The sequence below is a fragment of the Bos javanicus genome, chromosome 16, assembly GCF_032452875.1.
Source record: "Bos javanicus breed banteng chromosome 16, ARS-OSU_banteng_1.0, whole genome shotgun sequence".
NCBI classification, from domain to species: domain Eukaryota; kingdom Metazoa; phylum Chordata; class Mammalia; order Artiodactyla; family Bovidae; genus Bos; species Bos javanicus.
In genome coordinates this window covers 61,212,813-61,232,755 of record NC_083883.1, presented here as the reverse complement: position 1 = coordinate 61,232,755, position 19,943 = coordinate 61,212,813, and the positions used below count along the sequence as shown (strand labels likewise).

Sequence of the window (19,943 nt, the reverse complement as noted above, 5' to 3'; positions counted from 1 at the left end):
ATTTTTTATTAATTTCTCCAATTAATAACTGACAAATTTGTACTTAAACTGATAAAATTTATTGAATGACTAATTGGTGAAAGTGTTTTTAATAAAATTAAACATTAAATTTAGGAATTATCTGTGAATTTGAGTTTGAGTCTTGTTTAGTCCTGATAATTTTCTGTACAAGCTATTCTTACTAGTTTTACCTTATTTTTATTGTATCCTACAGGCATATCAGTAGAAAAAAATGACCTTTTCTTAATAGTCATAATATATTTCTGCTGGGACCTATTTCTGGGTTCCATATTCCATAAGTAAAAATTAGAGTCTTCTGTTGCCTCATCGTGAGTCCATGATGTGCCTCCATAATAGTGATTAATGAAGGATAACTCGCTATCTAAGGTACCTTATATATAGTAGTCACTTAACATTGTTCAAAAATAAAACATTCCCAGCCTGCGCACTTGTATTTGGGCAGATGCAGTAGCTCTGAATCATCCAGATTTGTCTGTCTTAAGCTGACAAGGAAAGGAGCATAGGCTGGATCTACTGGATAACACTGTGGCATTTACTTTCTATAGACCCCCCACCCCTTTTTGTCTTCATTCCTTAGTTTTTTTGCCTCCATTTAGCTCTTTAACTCCTTATGATTTAAAACATGTTCATTCTCAAGAAAATGTTAGGATGTTTCTTGTCTTTGGAAAATTTCCTCTTTTGTTTGGTGCTAGTGGGTAGGATGGTGTTTAAGTGGATATCCTGTGCAGGCAGATTGTACAGGAAACTGACCCTTAGTTCTATGAGAACAAAAGAGTGAGTGGGAAGAAAGAAGAAAGGAAGGAAATAAGATCTTTTGACTTGACCAAAAAGACTGTAAAAACCAGAGATGGGAAGAAGGGGATTGGAGAATAAAAAGGATTGTTTTCCAAGATGTGGTTCTTTTTGTACTTTGGCCTCTGAAATGATTGTCTTCCTGTATTTATTATTTTGTATATTTGAGAAATGTACAGTATTGTTTGGCATGTGTATATGTTTTAAGTTTTCATAAAATTGTGCTGAAGGTCTCATTCTCTTTTCTCCTTTTGTCACTTAACATGGTTTTAAGAGGCTGACTTGCCTTTCAAAATCCTCCTTTGAATTTGATGGAGTTCCTCTCCAGTACAGATGACTCACATGTCATAGACATATCCTTGCATTTTGACAGTCTGTCATTCTACTGTCATCAGTGCAAAATCCAGTTTAAATGTGCTCATCTAATTTAAATGCTTTCTTTTCTCTGAAACCTTTTCTGACTGCAGAGTTTTGTCTTCTGTCCTCTCAGTGTATACTCTGTAAGTGTAGCAGAATGTGTGATTCATTTATTCAATAGATTGTTTTTGAGAGCCCCTTATATACAGTAACTGTTCTGGGTGCTTGGAATTTATCAGTGTACACAAAGCAGATAAAAATTACCTGTCCCCATAAAACTAATATTCTAGTGGGGTGGGATAATAGCTCACATGAATATGATGATAGACAAGTAAATTGCATTTTGGGGCGTGATAAGATCAATGGAGAGAAATTAGTAAAGGAGACATAGGGGATGTGGAAGTGTTGTCAGGAACAGATGCATTTTAAAGTAGGATGGTTAGAGAATGCCATACCAAGAGGGGAACATTTGGGTGAAGTGTCGTGTCAGTGGCTTAGGGAAGGATGTTTTGGGCAGGTGGAAAAGCCAGTACAAAGGTCCTGAGGTGGGAGTGTGCCTGCCTTGTTCAGGTAACGGCAGGGAGGCCAGTAGTCAGAATGAAGTAAAGTAGGGAAGGAAGAGTAGGAAGATGAATTGGGCAAAGGCCCTCGTAAGGACTTTAGCTTTTATTCTAAGATAGGGAGCTGTCAAAGAGCTCCAAGTTTGGTCATCCTAGTTTATTTCAGTGGATAGTACAGCTGTTCCTATTCACTATGCTTATGTGCTTAAGAAGCAAGATACCTGTTTCAGATTATCTTTTCAGGACATTTGGACATATCTCAGGTTTGTTGTAACTTTCTTAATGTAAAATGATTTAATTAGCTGTGAAAATTAAAAAACACATTCTTTTTAAGAGGAAGAAGGAATGTGAAGAAGTGAAATAAACTGTTAGGAAAGCATCTGACCTACAAGAGGAATTTCTGTCTATAGGATATCGACAGCTACGAAGCCATTTAAAAAACACTGGTTAATGCTATTTTAAAAGACTGCTTTTTTTTTTCTCATTGTTTCCTGTCACTTATATTTTTATGAAACTTAGTTACTCATTCAGTCAAAATTACTGAACACATATTATATGACTCTTGCTAGAAAAAAAGATAAAGTTCTTATGCTAAGAAGCTTATTTTGTAAAGCTGGGGAAATGTACATAAATGGAGGATAAAAATAAGAGGTATTACTGTAGCAAGTATAATGTATGTGAGGCTTCCAAGGGGAGGTTACATTGAAGTTGAGTGTTTTTAAAATGAATAGAAGTCAGCCTGTCAAAGAAAAAAGAGGAATGAGTTCACATTCTGGGAAGATAGGACTATGTGAACAAAGGCAGAAAGGCAGGAAGCATCATGGTGTTTATTCAAATTTAAAATTCAAGGCATGGAATGGGAGAGAAGGGAAGCTGGAGAAGTATTAATAGGTGGAGATATGATTATAAGAGACCTTGAAGGCCTTGTTAAAAGAGATTTTTAGCTTGATGGTGAACTATTGAAGTATCTTAAGAAGAGTGACATGGTCAAATTTTTGTTTTAAATAGATCACTTTGCCAGCTGTTTGGAGGATGGATTTGAGGGAGACAAGACTGGAGGCAGTAGTCCAGGTGAGAGATGTTGGGAATCTGAACTAAGACATTGGCAGTACAGGTGGAGAGGAGGGAGTGGATTGGAAAATAAAACCACGGATTCAAGGGGTTTTCTTCTTCATATATGATAAAACCAAGTTTAAATTAAAAATGAGTGGAAGAGAGGGAGACATACTAGAAAAGAATTGTTATATGACAGAGGCAGTTGCATAGTGGCAGAGTGCCACTAAAACCCATTTTTAGTGACTAAGAAAATTGCTACTGAAAGAACAGTGTGTTTTTGGTATGATTATTCTGAACTGTGAGAAGCAGGTGATCTTAAACTAACATGGTGTAAGGATCACCTATTTGTTTAGTGTAACTAAATTTAGGAACCACAAATCCTTGAAGAAGAAACCAGGTCTTACAAGGCTTCAACCATTACAGGTGATAGAAACTCAATAAATCATGTCCGTTGCCAGCCGTATTTTGAGTCCTAATTAAGTTACAGTATTTTATTAAAAATGTATGAAAAGAAAATAAGGAAAAATTGTTTTTTATTAAAACAATTAACAGTGGAAAGCTGTTATGTTATAGACTGTACATGGTAGTACAAAGGTATTTTGGGATGCCAAGAATATTTTGTATTAAACCAAAATACTTTTCTGTTTAGTAGATAATTTTAGGGTTTTTTTTTCTAAAAGCACTATATCTATAATTTTGTATATGTAAATGGAGGGCCTGGATTAATACAATCTATACATATTTCTTAAAAATCTCTGTTATCTTTTCTGAAATTTGTTTTATATGGAGATAGTAAGGGGAGAAAGGTACTTTGGGGGGACTTAACTTCATTTATAAAACATAACTATTCCTTCTTAAAACCACCATCATCTAGACAAAATATCTTGTGTGTTTTATAAAATGAACTGGCATTTCTTTTTGAGATTTTTTTTTTCTTTCATTTTGAGGAAACTATGTTTCCTATTCATTTACCTCTGATTTTGGTTCATGCATAAGCATCACAGCTAAATGCTCATTTTGTGTTCTTTGCTCTATCTTACTATGTTTTCAAAAAGTAGATTTCTCTCCTGCTTGGGAGACATGCCATCTGCTCATTCTTCATGACTCCACAACCACGTGTATGGTTTTGTTCCTTGCTGGAGCCATCAGTATAATGCCAACAGCTAAAATACTGTCTGTGTACTGAATTCAAATGAATCTCCAGCTGTTGGACTTGGTGTAAACTCCTTTCTCTCTATGTCTTTCAGAAGCCTTGCATCGCCCCTACGGTTGTGATGTTGAACCCCAGGCCCTGAACGAAGCCATCAGGTGGAGCTCCAAGGAGAACCTGCTTGGAGCCACCGAGAGTGACCCTAATCTCTTTGTTGCACTTTATGATTTTGTAGCAAGTGGTGATAACACACTCAGCATCACTAAAGGTGAGCTTCTACGTGACATCCTCTCACTTTTCAGTTTTTATTAGTGGTTAAGAAATAATGGGATCTGTTCTGGATTCTGCCTCTGACTGGAATTAGGTAGGTAATTTGGGCCCAGATACCTCTGATTCATTGGGGATAATGCCACCTTATCTACTTCATAGAGTTTTCATTAAGGCTAAAATGAGACAAAGTACATTAGAAAAAAAACACTGCACTATATATACATAAACTCGACTCCTTCTCAAAATTCTGTTCTGTAGATAATATGCCAGCATCTGTCTGCCACAAAGGTGAGGTTTACCATACACCTCTTTTCAGTGAACTGTGGCTCACTAAGAGGAGTCGGGTTTCCAGACCCCAGTGCTACTCTTAAGTGTCGTTCGTGGGCTGACTTCCTGTGAGAACCATTCGTTACCAGTCTACGCTGAGATTAAGAACTTGTACTCAAAATGTAAAACAACTACATTGCTAAGTACACTTATTATTTAGTTCAGCTGACATTTCTTTTTTTTAACAAAGCTGAAGAAAGTGGTCCAGTGATTCCCACTCTGGCACAAGCATCTTACCTTGCTGTGGACCTGCTTTGGGTAGCACTGGCCTAGACAACTTCTCTCTCATTTGTGTTTGTGTGTGTTAGTGAAAGGACTAGCAGGAAGGGTTTCTATTGCAGTAACACTCACAACAGAGTAGTAGTACTGTTTTCAGTAGTAAATTCTTAACAAAGAGAACACCAAGAACATAATCATGTAAAAACCATCCATTATTGGTTTTCTGAAGAGGACAGAAAATGTGGAATTTTTATGAGAAAGAAATAGGAGTGTGGGCATTGTCATTGTATACATGAGTTGGATTGATAATCTGCTTATATTTTTCTTGTCTTTTGAATGTATTAAAGCTTCCTACTAGGAAAAAATAAGATTCTGGATAATTTTTAGCTACCTGAAAGTATAAATTAAATGATTCTTTGTCAAACAATACTCTTATTTGTAAGGTTTGAAATGAGATAGTAAATGAGAGTGGATCACCAAATTAAGAAGACAGGTCTCCACTCAAGGAATGTTACCCTGAAGTAAAATATTTTTATACATCAATTCTTAAAATCCAGCCAGATTCATCAAAGGCAGAAATCCTTAAAACTGAGTTTCTGGGGTATATGTATGTCCCCGAGTGGGGATGATGGTATGTATACATGCATTTGATGGTATTTGTATGTGTGTGCAACTGTGTTTTATGATGGGAGGAAAATTTTACAGTTTTAGGATACAGGAGTTCAGAAATATTTTATACTCTGTGTGGTAGGTAGTCTCTTTGGGCTACAACACAGTCTTTTACTTTAAGGTGCTTCATTGGGAAAGTTGGTGAAGGTGACTCAGAACACTCTTTCCTAGATACAATTTTCATGTCAGTATTTTCCAAGATTGCTCAGTCACCAGCGATACATTGATAAAGAAAGCCTTTTGATTCATCAGTTACCAGTTATACATCTCAAAAAGTGGGATTTCATTTATCTTATAATCAACAGTGATTTCTTTTAAGGGCTTCCCTGGTGGCTCAGCTGATAAAGATTCTGCCTGCAGTGCAGTAAACCTGGGTTTGATCCCTGAGTTGGGAAGATCCCCTGGAGAAGGGAATGACTGACTACCTGCTCCAGTATTCTGGCCAGGAGAATTCCATGGGCTGTATAGTCCAAAACCTATGAAATGCCAGGTTTTTATCCAGGTTCTTATTTTTAATTTAATATAAAATATTGTCATGCTAAAGCTGTTTTTTTATTTTAAAAGACAAAATACATTTTTAATTAAATAACAATACTTATTTTAGTAATTTCTTTGAAGGCAATATTTTGCCTGAATTAAAAAATCAGGTTTCTCTGGCAATAAGGTCAATGTTTATTCCATTGTTAATCTTCATGGTACTCAAAAGTTCCAGAGTGGAAAATTCTCCTCCCAACTGCCAAAAAAGAGAAAAACAAATAGCCCCAAACCTAGAGTGTTCGACTATATCCTGATTATGATGACTTGTCATTATCAGTTCTTTGTAAGGAAAAATAATGTACTTGGTAAAGAACTTAGTCTTCTCAGTTTCTTAAGAGTATTAGAGAAAAGCTGCTGACTGACAAGTCTTATATAGCTTTTCTGACAGCACTAAGATTTGTTTTCCCTGCAGATATGATTGGGGAGTATTTATCAGCACGCTTGTGCATTTCCACCGCCACTATCTACACACTATCTACCTGTACACACAGGTAGTGTGTGTACAGGTAGATACAGATAGTGTACACACAGATAGTGTGTAGATAGTACACACACTATCTACCTGTACGTGTGTATATTTTCTGTGTGTGTGTGCGTGCGCACGTGCACATACCCGAGTTTTTTCTCACTGAATGTCTCACAACCCGGGGTCTTAGTGAGATAGTAGGGGCAAATAGAAAGTCATATTGTGGCAAACATTTCTGTAGACCACTGAAAAAAGATGACTGGCAGAATAATAATTTTGAGTTTTTCCCCAGCAGTCTTTGCTTGGTAAGTACTGGGCCATGTGCTTTTGATTGCTGCGGCTTTCTTCTGTTCTCTGACACTGAGAGGTGGATGTGAACTCTACAGGAAGGCTTGCATCTCTCAGATATGGGGGTGTAAGGCCTTATAAGGATTTATATTTTTTTTATGACCTTGCCATGCAGCATGTGGGATCTTAGATCAGGGATCAAATCCATGCCTCCATGTATTGGGATCATGGAGTCTTAACCACGGAACTGCCAAGGAAGTCCCAGGAATCTTTAAATTATCATTTACTGATAATGATATCTCTTACCTTTCCTATTTTGCCTGGGCTGCAAGTACAGGGTAAGGAAGCATGTTTAGGGAGTCTGAAGTTGATACTCACAACTTTATTAAAGAAATCAAGGACATTGAAATTGATAGCAAAGATACTCTGAGTAACTTGAGTCTTAGGCTCCAACTTTAGTCTCAACTTCTCTTTGCCACACACTAATTTGAGAGGAGCAGATGGGGGATTCATTCGTTATGGGGAACGGGAGGGAAATTATTTTAAAACTTCAGTCCTGGAAAAGATTGTGCTTTCGAGGTCCTGACTGCCGACCCCTACCTCCTCACTTTTCTTTCTGAAATATTGCTGATAGCTCTGTGGTCTGTGCTTTTTTGTTTTTTGTTTTTGATTGATGGTTTTTGTAGCCTTGTTGCCAACTGAAATTTAGAAGTAATTTTGTGTTTTACATGTCTAATCCCTAATCCTTGATTGCTGTTAGCACTGAACCATATATATGTTCTGTGACCATATATATGTTTTGAGGAAAAAATTCATTTCATTTTTTTTTTTTTTTAAGAAGTGAGACCATGTCCTATTCCAGACATTTGAGTGACCTTTTATTCTTTGTGTGCTACCTTAGTTATGTATATGGAGTTTCCTGTAGTATAAAAGCTTTTGAAACCCTATTGATAATGCCAGAAAAACATGTCTAAGTATGCTTCTTTTGTTTAAGCTACAAGCTAAAAATATCAGTCAGGCTATGATGATAGCAAAGTTCATTTTCATTATCTTTAAAAAAACTGTGCTGGTTTAAAAGTTCTTGATTCATTTTTTCAGTGAATTTCAAGCTTGACAGTAGACTGTTTCTGTTTAAGATAAAGTCTTACATCTTTTCTTTCCCTCTGTAATGATCTCCTGGCCAGGTGAAAAGCTCCGAGTCCTTGGTTACAACCAGAATGGAGAGTGGAGCGAAGTTCGCTCTAAGAATGGCCAAGGCTGGGTGCCAAGCAACTACATCACCCCTGTGAACAGCCTGGAAAAACATTCCTGGTATCATGGACCTGTGTCTCGCAGTGCAGCAGAGTACCTACTCAGCAGTCTGATCAATGGCAGCTTCCTGGTGCGAGAGAGTGAGAGCAGCCCCGGGCAGCTGTCAATCTCGCTCAGGTACGAGGGGCGTGTGTATCACTACAGGATCAATACCACCACAGATGGCAAGGTAAGACTGGCCGGCAGCCACCTCTTGGTGTGAATGGGCCTGCTCTTTAGAAGCAATATTCAGAATGATGAAAGAATACAATTTTTATGTCTGACATGAAAGAAACTAATCACTGATGTGAGTTTGAGCTGTTTGGCACATGAGAGAGAGCTTACTCTTTTCAAAACAATACAGTAATGGAAATTAAAAACAGTATTACATTAAGAATTTAAAGATGAGCTAGATTTGAAGATGAAAAATGAAGGAAACAGCTGTATAAGTTAACTGGTATCAGTATACAGATATGCACGTATACATCCAATACATTGTGTGGAATTTTATAAATTAAACCTTTTATCTATGAAAATTATAATAATCTCTACCAGAAAGTTTAAAGAGTAAAACTTTAGGCTTCTGAGACTGATATTGATCATTAATGTATGTTAATGTAAATAGGTCAATCAGTCATTTAGCACTTTGCAGGTTAGAAAGACCAACTGTTTAAGAATGGCTATGTTAGAATGGAACTGTCTTACTTTATAAATGGTAAAGCGTAGGTTTATATCAGTTCTTCTATTGAACAGTAAATGTATAGTTATGATGTGCAGGCTAAGTTGCTCTGTGGCCTATGGGATCTTAGTTCTCCGACCAGGGATTGAACCCACATTGCCTGCATTGCAAGGTAGATTCTTAAGTGTTGGACCACCAGGGAAGTCCTTGAATAATAAATTTATATTGAATTGTTTCTTCCAGTCTTTCTTTCTTTATGATATGCATAGTAGGGGAAAAGCATAGGCTTTAGAGCAAGCAAATCTGGTTTGCTGGGTAACTCCATCATTTATTCACGTTGTGACCTTACTTAAGCCTCAGTTTCCCATCCCATTTTATTGGAAGCATTCAGTGAGATAATTTCCATAAAAGATAATGGCTGGTAAAAGGTAGGAAACAGTAAATTATTAATTTTATTTGCATCACCCAATAAGATATATTTTTTCTTCAGGAAACCAAATAGAATCAGATAAGGGCCACTCAGCAGAATCTACTTATGGTTGTCTTCCCAACAGAAGTGAGTGCATGTGTGTTCAGCAGACAGGTACCGGAATATTCATAGCAGTGTTATGTGTAGTAGCCAGAAACTAGAAACACTCAACTGTCTGACAGCAGTAGACTGAAGTAGTAAATTGTGGTATGTATGTAAAATGGGATCTCACACAAAGTGAACACAGTACTACTACACACATTACTAGGAAAAACTATGACCCACTGGCTGTCCACTTTTGCAAATAAAATTGTATTGGAATACAGATACACCCATTTGTGTATGTATTGTCTGTGGCTGCTTTCTCAATATTAAGGCAGACTTGAGTAATGACAGAAATGCTATGGCCACAAACCTAAAATATTTACTCTCTGGCCCTCTAGAACAGTCATAGATGAATCTCTTACACATAAAGTTGAGTAGAAGGGATTAGTGATTACTGAGGAATGGGATGAGGGGAGTGAGAATGACCTCTAACGGGTCTGGAGTTTCTTTGTAGGGTGATGAAAATGTTCCAAAATTAGATAGTGGTAATAGTTGGACAATGAGTGCATTTATTAAAGATCACTGTATTGCACAATTGAAATTGTGAATTTTGTGGTGAAATGTATGAATTATATCACAGTAAAAAAAAGCTCGGTGAAAGAAATCAGGCACAAAACAATACTTATTGTGTGGTTCCATTTGCATAGGTACAGTTCACAATCTAAGCTAATCTAAGGTGTTAGAAGCCAGCAGAGTGGTTACCTTTGCAGGGGTCAATAGCTGGGAGGGCAGGAGGGAGGCTGCCGGGTGCTGGTAATACTATAATTCTCTTGGGTGGGAGATGTTTAACATGGGTGAGTTCACTATAGAACTCATCGGTTCTCCATTTATTAATTGTGTGCTCTTCTCTATACACTAGAATCTCTTTTTAAAAAAATAAGCAAGCTCCCTTGGAAGATAAGGCTCAGAGACTGCTATCCTACTTTATCCTTCTTGCTTATCACAAATTAACTACTGTTTTGTTTACTTTCTGAAGTAAAATTGTGGCTCTTTTTAAAAAATTGCCTGGACACTCAAAAGTGCCTCTTAATGAAATAAAAATCATAAGATATTTGAATACCCTCTCTCTACCAAAAAATTAAATCAGTGGTTTTCAAATTATGTTCTGTGTAAGATTCTGAGGTGGGAGTTCATAAGCTTTTACAGGAAGCCAGCCTCTTACCTACTTTAATCAGCACTTCTCTTCCTTTATCTTCTATATTTGGGTTCCTTCGTCATTTAGCTTAAAAATATTTGAAGACCAGTGATCTTGATGATCCAGAGAGATAGAAGCTTTTCCCCTCAAGACTCAAGCTACTTTAGGAATCATAAGAAGAGTAGTTTAAATGAGATTAAACTGAAGTTCTCTGTCCCCCCACCCCAACATCATGGTTAAATTCTTCCGTAATTCTTCCATTTATCTCAGTAAGATAATGCCTTATTTTCATCTTTTTTTAAATCAGTATTTTAAAAATTGAAGTATAGTTGGTTTACAATGTTGTGTTAATGTGTGCTATACAGCGCAGTGATTGAGTTATACGTATATCTGTGTTCTTTTTATATTATTTTCTATTGTGATTTATCATGGAATATTGAATATAGTAGGACCTTGTTGATTATCCACTCTGTATATGATAGTTTGCACCTGCTGTCCCCAGCACCCATTCTGTCCCTTCCCCGACCCCCTCCCTCTTGGCAGCCACCAGTCTGTTCACTCTGTTTGTGATTTTCTGTTTCATAAATAAGTTCATTTGTGTTGTATTCTAGGTTCCACATATAACTGATATCATATGGTGTTTGTCTTTCTCTTTCTGACTGACTTCACTTAGTATGATCATTTCTAGTTGCATTCATGTCACTGTGAGTGGCATTATTTTGTTCTTTTTTACGGCTGAGTAATATTCCGTTGCCACACAGACACACACCCACACCCACACCCACACCCACACCTTCTCTATCCACTCATCTGTCGATGGACATTTAGGTTGTCTCCATGTTTTGGCTATTGTGACTAGTGCTGCTTATTTTCATATCTTGAGAGCAGTGAGGTAATGACCCCTTTTCGGCTGGTTTATTTTTCTCTGCTCTTCTCACCAGGTATACGTAACTGCTGAGAGCCGCTTCAGCACCTTGGCCGAGCTTGTTCACCATCACTCCACGGTGGCTGATGGGCTGGTGACAACCCTACACTATCCGGCACCCAAGTGTAATAAGCCTACAGTCTACGGTGTGTCCCCCATCCACGACAAGTGGGAAATGGAACGAACAGATATTACCATGAAGCACAAACTTGGGGGTGGTCAGTATGGAGAGGTTTACGTTGGCGTCTGGAAGAAATACAGCCTTACAGTTGCTGTGAAAACATTGAAGGTGGGTTGCTGAGATTACAGTTTTCAGGCTTCTTTTTCTTTTGTGCTGAATCACTTGGAAATACCAGTGTGCCCTTCTTTAACTTTGGAACACTTTCCACCCACTGGTGCCAAGCACATCAGAAAATTGTGATGATTAACCCTGGTGCCATTGCTGACAATGCAGGGGCAGATTATTCACTACAACGCAGTGAAACCCACATATGGGGAAGGTTTGTCTCTGGAGGCTGTTGATACAGATCTTGGTGGGAGGTTAGAAGCAAATTATAACTTGTAAAAGCAAAGCAAGCTGTTTTCCTTCCTCAGAACAACCCCTGCTGGGCAGAATTCTCCATGCATTGTTGGAGAATCACTCTCTTGTTCTGTCCTTTGTCTCCCGTTGCTTGCTTCTCCCATCTCCCTGAGATTAGATCACCTTATTCTTCATATTCACAGAAATCTTCTTCCTGATGCCAGTCTGTCTCTCTCCGTTAAGCATCCTGGTAGCGAATTACATGTTTTGTCACTCATCCCATTCTCTGAAGATTTTCTCATGTGCCTCAGTAACTCTGGAGGACTCCTAAGGACTGCTCTTTACCTCTGAGTAGTAGCCAGTTCTTTTACCAAGAATTTACTAAGTGCTTGTTCTGAGTGTGAATCAGTATGCACAGCCTTGCAGACATATCTTGCTCCTTAAGGAATTTGTCAGGAAGGCAAATATGTAAACAGCTAATTGTTCTGGCTCCTCGTTCAAAGGCTTAAGGTATCTAGAAAGAGACTTTCAGGGAATTGAATGGTCTGTCCAGGTCTTTTGTGTTTCAGTTGTGCTAGGACGTGATTGCTGAATTATACTTACCCTACTAAATTTTACTTCAGTTTCAAATACTGAATAAATTAAAAGAGACATTTTTCTTTCTTAATTGGACTTATACAGAGCATACTAGGCAGCGATAAAATTTCTTGAAGTAAGTGCTAAAATATCCAAAAGATACCCCTTTTTAAAACTGAGGTTTTAGGAGTGTGAGTTGACTCATATGATTAAGATGGGGGCTTGTCCCTCTCCTTTTTTTCTTTCTTATCTTCCCCCCCTTTCCAGGAAGATACTATGGAGGTGGAGGAATTTCTCAAGGAAGCTGCAGTGATGAAGGAAATCAAGCATCCTAACCTGGTACAGCTATTAGGTGAGGGAGCTTGTCTGAACCATAGGTTTCCTCAAAGATGCTTGTCCCCCAACCCCTGTTGTCCCCAGTCCTCCTTTTGTATCACCATGGCGGAAGCTCTCAGTATAAATCTATTTCAATAAATGGTTGTTATTAATCAGAAGTCTCTGTGTTTTAAAATTACCCAAGAAACAGTGACCTCATTGATTGCAATGTATGAAACTGCCCAGCTTGTGCTGATTGCCCCAGATCCAAAGTTAGAGTCGTTCGAAATGATACTAAGCCACAAACTATCCCAAAATATTTTTTACAAAATAAAGAGACATTAAGCAAAGGACTGTTGAACAGAAACAGATTAAAAATTGTGACCACCCAAGTGCTTTGCAGGGATCGATAGGCTTCTCACCTATTCAGGTCACAGAGAAATCTTTGACTGAAACAATTGCCCTTTTAAAAATAAGGCCAGTTTCTTTGGGTGTTCATTGAGCCAAACTATCCCAAAGGAAATCGCTTCTTTTGTATTTTTACTGGGAGTCTGCCGTGTAGTAATGAAATCCTTGCAGTCTGGGCTCATATAGTCTTTACCGTGTGCACAGTTGCTGTTACTTTTAGATAAACATTGTCAGCAGGAGGCAGTTGAGGATGTGAAATCATGGGCTCATACAGAACTCTATAGAGGTATTGGTGGTCCTGACCCCTTAAGGAATTAATACAAGTGACTCTACCTTTGTTCAAACAGGCACATTCTCAAAATGCATGTGAATTTCCAGAGCATGGTATCATTGGAAGTAGAAACTCACTATCATCTAGCTTCTTAACGTTGCTATGTTCTTTTCAGAGAACGAAAGGGCAGGAAAGGAAAAGATTACTGCTGGACTAGGTTTTTAAAAATTGTCATTTATTCTTGCCAAAGTGGTTGGCGTTTTTAACTACGTACTAACAAAACAAGCTGTCTTTGAACCATCAGGTGTGTGTACCTTGGAGCCACCATTTTACATTGTGACTGAATACATGCCTTATGGGAACTTGCTTGATTATCTCCGAGAATGCAACCGAGAAGAGGTGACTGCAGTTGTACTGCTTTACATGGCCACTCAGATCTCTTCTGCAATGGAGTATTTAGAGAAGAAGAATTTCATCCACAGGTGTGTAAAACCCGATTATCACTTGTGACTAACCAGGAAACTGACATGCATATCAGATAACTCAGGAAAGTAGTTTTCTCTTTCACAAGGACCATTGTAATGTCATTTCCAACTTAGAAACCTACTGTGTCCTCTGATGAAAGTACTAATGCAGGGCCTTTGCTGTTCTCAGAACAGAAGGCTCTTTATTTTGCCCAGGACTAAGTCCAAGATCATTTTGCTCCATCTAGTGGCTTGATTTTAAAAATAGTTTTCTGCCTTAGTAAAGAAACTGAAACCTCTGTTACCCACCTCTGAAACCTATCCCAGTGTACTTATAAATGGGAACTGGTTTTCTGAAGCCTGCTTTATTGTGGCATCATGTAACTGCCTCTTGGTGAGTATTCTGGAAGAGATGTATAATTAGTGGCTTTCTACCATGTTACAATTTTCATGAAATACTACCATACCTGTCAGCACTTACTTATCAAACTCTGCTTGCAGCACAAAGAACTGATACTAGAGCATTCATGACCATTTTCCAGAACCATCTGAATAGAATCACAGCAGGGTTTCTTTCCCACAGGGATCTTGCAGCTCGTAACTGCCTGGTGGGAGAAAACCATGTGGTGAAAGTGGCTGATTTTGGCTTAAGTAGACTGATGACCGGAGACACCTATACTGCTCATGCTGGAGCCAAATTTCCTATTAAATGGACAGCACCAGAGAGTCTTGCCTACAATACTTTCTCAATTAAATCTGACGTCTGGGGTAAGGTTGGACAGGACATTTTTCTGTGTCTCGTCATTTTCTTTATACTTTAAATGCTTAATTCTTTAGAGCTGCTTTTTTTGTATATGATCAGTATCCTCTGCTGTTACACCCATCCTTCTTCAGTTATTCAGCAAGCATTTATTATTAATAAATACTATCTGCTGGGCATTTGCAGGGTACTTACTGTAGAAAGAAACTGTAAAGAATAAAGTTAAAAAAAAAAAAAAGTTCCTACCTTGGGAGCACTCACAGTCTAGATACTATATTGCACTGAAGTTCTAACAATCCTCTCTATAAAGCTCCCTGTTTTCCACGTTAGACTTTATTGCTTGTGTCTAGAGCACTGTGACACAGTATTTCTGAAGGTGAGAACCTGGTGATTTACTGTTGGTGGGGGCTAGTTCTGGGTGCTGGGGATGATACATTCCCAAAATGATAGTGTCTTATGATTTGGGACTCCATTTCAGGATATTGAATTAATTCTTGGCCTTTATTATTGTTTTCTTTTTTTCTTTTGCTGTTTTAAAATGTATCTTTTCAAGGAAGGCATGGTGAAGTTTTATCTAGAATTTGTCTTTGTAACTGATCTTGTTTCTACTGCCCTGAAAAAGAATATTATTTAGTAGTGACTTGGGGGACAGAACGAGTCAGGATGTTTGGATTTTGGGCAGTAGAAATAGTCAAGAATTCTAGATCATGTTTTACCAGCAATCTCAAACTCAAGAGTAACCTGTGACAGAATCAAGCAAATTCTTTCATCACATGTGAATTTTATTTGATTTCAAATGTGTCCATTTTTATATTCTTCCTTTAGTATTAGTGACTTAAAAATTGTGCAACTCATTAAATAGATTGTAAGTTGCTTTAAGAATAGTTTTGATTATACCCCAAACTTCTTATATGGCTCTAGTTTATTCTCCCTCGTTGTAAAGGAAATCCAAATAAAAATTGGGAAACTTATTTATGTATTTATTCTGGTCACATCTTATGTGGCCCTTAGTTCCCTGACTAGGGATTGAACGTGTGAAATGCTTTCACCTGCTGTGAAAGCATGGAGTCTTAACTACTGGACCTCCAGGGAAGTCCCCAAAATTGGGAAATTTAAAGAAAACTGTCTTTAGATTATACCTAAACTTTTCCTGTGGAAAATATTTTGAAGAACAAGTCATGTTTTAAGAATTATAAGAGTATACTAATATTGTAGCATTGTGAAAATTTGAAAGAGAAGTTACCTAATGGTATAAAATAAATAATAAATCAGAAGAAACATAAAAGCTCTTTTTTTACAATCCCTTCTGCAGCTTTTGGGGTGCTCTTATGGGAAATTGCTACATATGGAATGTCACCATATCCAGGTATTGACCTGTCTCAGGTCTATGATCTACTGGAAAAAGGATACCGAATGGAGCAGCCTGAAGGATGTCCCCCTAAGGTGTATGAACTTATGAGAGCATGTGAGTATTCTTGCAGATTTTAATTTTGAAGTAGTTTAAATGAGCAATTCTGGATGATTAATAACAAAATTGAAAACATTTTTCCTATCAATGTTGTAAGATTGTATTCAACCTTGTGACATAGAGTTGGTCACTGATCAACCAATTGGGCTACTGTATGCTCTACTACTGAGTCACACTGGAATCCTAAGAATCATTGTCCATGGCCAAGTACTCACTCAGTTTCCCAAAAGATTTGCCTGTATAATAAGGTAATAAAAAATGGATTTGGAGATTAGGTTGGGGAGGGTTGCTCTCAGCTACGCAAAATGAGTGTTGAAGACTGGAGAATGCATGAAAGTGACTTCTGTGATGTGTAAACAAGAGCATCTGACTTCTTAAAGATGAAAAAGTAGGGAGGTGAGTGGTGAATTAAACCACCATGTATTTGAGTCTCATTATTTTCTCATTGAGCATTGACTGCCTACTGCTGTCATCAAATGTGAATTCCAAACTCCCCTTTTCTGATACACTGTTATGTTTTGGAATGTGTACAACTAATTGTGAGTGAGTGAGTGAGTTTGAAGAGAGGTTTTACTACTTTTCATTTTTCCAATGGAAGAAAACTTTTCTAAACCATCTCCCCACCCCCTCTGCATCCCTCTAGTGGAGGGAACAGGAGCTGAGACTGCATAGAAGGACTGGCCCTAGGAAGTGGGTTCATCGCACCTCAGGCTGGGACTAAGAAATAGCTGCCTCACTGTCACTGCAGACTTGCTGTAACTGTGCTTTAGCTAGCACATGTCCCAGAGCATGGAGCTCACCCTCAGGTGGGCCCTGAATATTTAGTTTCTGCCAAGAAGCTTTTACTACTCTTCTCTTTTGGTTACATAGGCTGGAAGTGGAGCCCTGCCGACAGGCCCTCTTTTGCAGAAACACATCAAGCTTTTGAAACCATGTTCCACGACTCTAGCATTTCTGAAGGTGAGAACCTGGTGATTTACTGTTGGTGGGGGCTAGTTCTAGGTGCTGGGGATGATACATTCCAAAAATGATAGTGTCTTATGATTTGGGACTCTATTTCAGGATATTGAATTAATTCTTGGCCTTTATTATTGTTTTCTTTTTTCTTTTTTTTCTTTTGCTGTTTTAAAATGTATCTTTGTCTCTCTAGCTCATATTTTTAATATTGAAATATTTTAAGAGTATGAACAAAGATTTAGCTGTAAGGGTGTTACATCAGAGTGTAGTTTATAATACTGAAAAATTAAGAACATTTAAGTATCCAGTATGTAAATTATTACATCCCTATAATTGAGTAGTTAAAATGATATTCTTAAATATATTGACACAGAAAGGAGTTTAGAAAAAGAATGTTAAATAAGCTAAGCTATGCACACTGAGAATCTGTTTCTTATGTAAAAAACAAGTATATGGACACATACAGGAAGTTTCCTGCTTTTGTGTATAACGTCTCTTTAAAATTCCATGCAAAAGTCAAACAGTAAACGTACTTGTTGGTACTTCCCTGCTGGTCCAGTGGCTAAGACTGTGAGCTTCTGATGCAGGGGACCCGGGTTGGATCCCTGGTCAGGAAACCAGATCTGTCATGCCCCACCTAAGAATTTGCACACTGTAACAAAAGATCCCCCGTGTCTCACTGAAGATCAGAGATCCTGCATGCCGTACCTAAGACCTGGCGAGGCTAAGTAAAAATAAATACTGAACAGATTAAATGCCCAGTCAGAGAATAAATAAACTTCTTACGAAGAGAGAGACTGGACTTCCCAGGTGGTCAAGTGGTTGAGAATCTGCCTGCCAATGCATAGGACATGAGTTCGATCCCTAGTCTGGGAAGGTTCCACGTGTTGTGGGGCAGCTGAGCCTATGCGCCATAACTACTAAAGTCTGTGTGCTCTAGAGCCCATACTCTGCAATAAGAGAAGCCACCACAGTGAGCCACCACACTGCAACCAGAGAGTAGCCACCACTCACCGCAATTGGAGAATGCCTGAGAGCAGCAACAAAGACCCAGTGCAGCCAAAACTAAATAAATACTTGAATAAATAAAATTAAAAGGATAGGCTATTCCTTGAGAGCTAAAAACACAATTCTGTCTAATTGCCTATTAGACATTTTGTGTAGTTCCAGAGTTGTATACATATTTTTTCAAATTTTTCTTCATAATTGAACAGAGCTCTCACTACTTAAGCTCACGTTAAAAAATGTTTGAAGAAGAAATTAGGCAAGTTGATTTTTTTTCTGCTTCCTTTAGTGATTTATCGTGTTTTGCTAAGAAGAAAGGAAAAAGTACACCACCAGAGTTTAATGACAAGTATTTCCATCCTCGTCCTTCTATATATGGAACTTCTACAGGTTAGGGAGGGCACAGCTCACCCTCTGGGCCAAATTAAGCAGCTCCCTATCAGAGCACTTTTCTCTGTACCCTTTAGTTCATGTGGAGTCAAATCCTGAATATCATTGGAATCTCATTGACATGGCTTGAATTATGTGCTATGTACCCACACTTGTGGGGGATCAATTTTGGAAAATAATTACCAAAAATGTTGTAAATTACAAAATTCCAAAGTTTGACTGATCCATACTTCATTTTTGTTCAAGAATGGATAGCAAAGTGAGTCTTTGCCTTATTAAAAGCCACAAATCCCATGGCCATTTTTAATCAGCTGAGGCTTACTAATAGGGTGAACACATTTTCAGGAGCCTCATTTGCTTCATTGGCATGAAATGTATGTAGCCTCCTTTTTTTTGCAAGGCACAACCTGAAAATAAAATATCTGCAAATAGCTGTTTGCTTTGTTCAACCTCTGAATAAGCATTTAGTAAATAAGAATATCCAGTTGACCAGTGCGCATGTGAAATCACCCATTATCAGAGAAGTACAAAATAAAACAATGAATGGCCAGTACACACCTACCTCAGAAACGCTAAAATTAAAATCAGACAAACAAACATCAAACTCTGGCAAGCATGCGTAGTAACCAGAACTTTCCTATAAGTTAGTGGGGATGGAGATTGGGACAGCCAGTTTGGGAAGGCAGTTTGGCCCTGTGACCCGCTGGTCCTGCTCCTGTATCTAGCAGACGTGCATACCATTGTTGCAGTCAAAGACACATCGTAGGATGTTTCTAGCAGTATATTCATAATAGCCCCAAACTGGAAACAACAAGTATTCATCAAGAGGAGAATGAATGAATTTTGGTGTATTCACATATTTGAACAATACACAGCAACAAGAAAACCCCCTGCCACATTCAGTAACATGGATGAATCTACAGCTAGAATGCTGAGCAGAAGTAAGCCCACACTCAAAGGGTACATACTTTGTGACTCCACTTAACACGTTTTAGTACTCCATTCTTCAGGTCCTCTCAGTTGTCTGCCTTTTCTGAAAAGAGAAAACTCCCTTTTTTCTCTTTTGTCATGAAATTGTTCTTTTTCTCATTGCCCTGTCCTCCACACAGAGGTTGCTGAGGAGCTTGGGAGGGCCGCCGCCGCCTCGTCTGTGGTTCCATATCTGCCTCGACTGCCTCTGCTTCCTTCCAAGACCCGGACGCTGAAGAAGCAGGGGGAGAACAAGGAGAACATCGAGGGGGCACAAGATGCCACAGAAAATTCTGCTTCCAGTTCAGCACCAGGTACGAGTCCCTAGGAAGGTAGAGGCAGACTGCCTCGTTTAAAGAGCCATGGGCTATGAAGCTTTTATTTCCACTTACCTGCCCGTCTTCCTCAAGGCAAAGGGTGGTGGGCATCTGTTTTATTTACCACTCTAGTCCACGGCTCTGCATTGCCAGTGTTAGTAGTCGTGATCTGTCCATTTGGCACACAACTCTGCCTCCCACTCCATTT

At 38.4% G+C, this 19,943-nt stretch overlaps 1 protein-coding gene across 8 annotated transcripts in view; it reads left to right on the top strand.

Annotated features, from left to right (window-relative positions):
- Positions 1-19,943, top strand: part of ABL2 (ABL proto-oncogene 2, non-receptor tyrosine kinase) — a 104,307-nt gene that overhangs the window by 74,089 nt on the left and 10,275 nt on the right. For 4 of the 8 annotated variants that reach the window (XM_061383338.1, XM_061383342.1, XM_061383343.1 and 1 more), the window contains exons 2-11: positions 2,739-2,801; positions 4,034-4,204; positions 7,897-8,192; positions 11,332-11,604; positions 12,679-12,763; positions 13,710-13,887; positions 14,453-14,637; positions 15,942-16,094; positions 16,968-17,057; positions 19,559-19,732. In XM_061383338.1, the coding sequence (XP_061239322.1) occupies positions 2,739-2,801; positions 4,034-4,204; positions 7,897-8,192; positions 11,332-11,604; positions 12,679-12,763; positions 13,710-13,887; positions 14,453-14,637; positions 15,942-16,094; positions 16,968-17,057; positions 19,559-19,732 (1,668 nt within the window). The remainder of the gene's footprint in view (positions 1-2,738; positions 2,802-4,033; positions 4,205-7,896; positions 8,193-11,331; positions 11,605-12,678; positions 12,764-13,709; positions 13,888-14,452; positions 14,638-15,941; positions 16,095-16,967; positions 17,058-19,558; positions 19,733-19,943) is intronic. The other 4 variants (XM_061383340.1, XM_061383344.1, XM_061383345.1 and 1 more) reach the window with 1 other exon arrangement.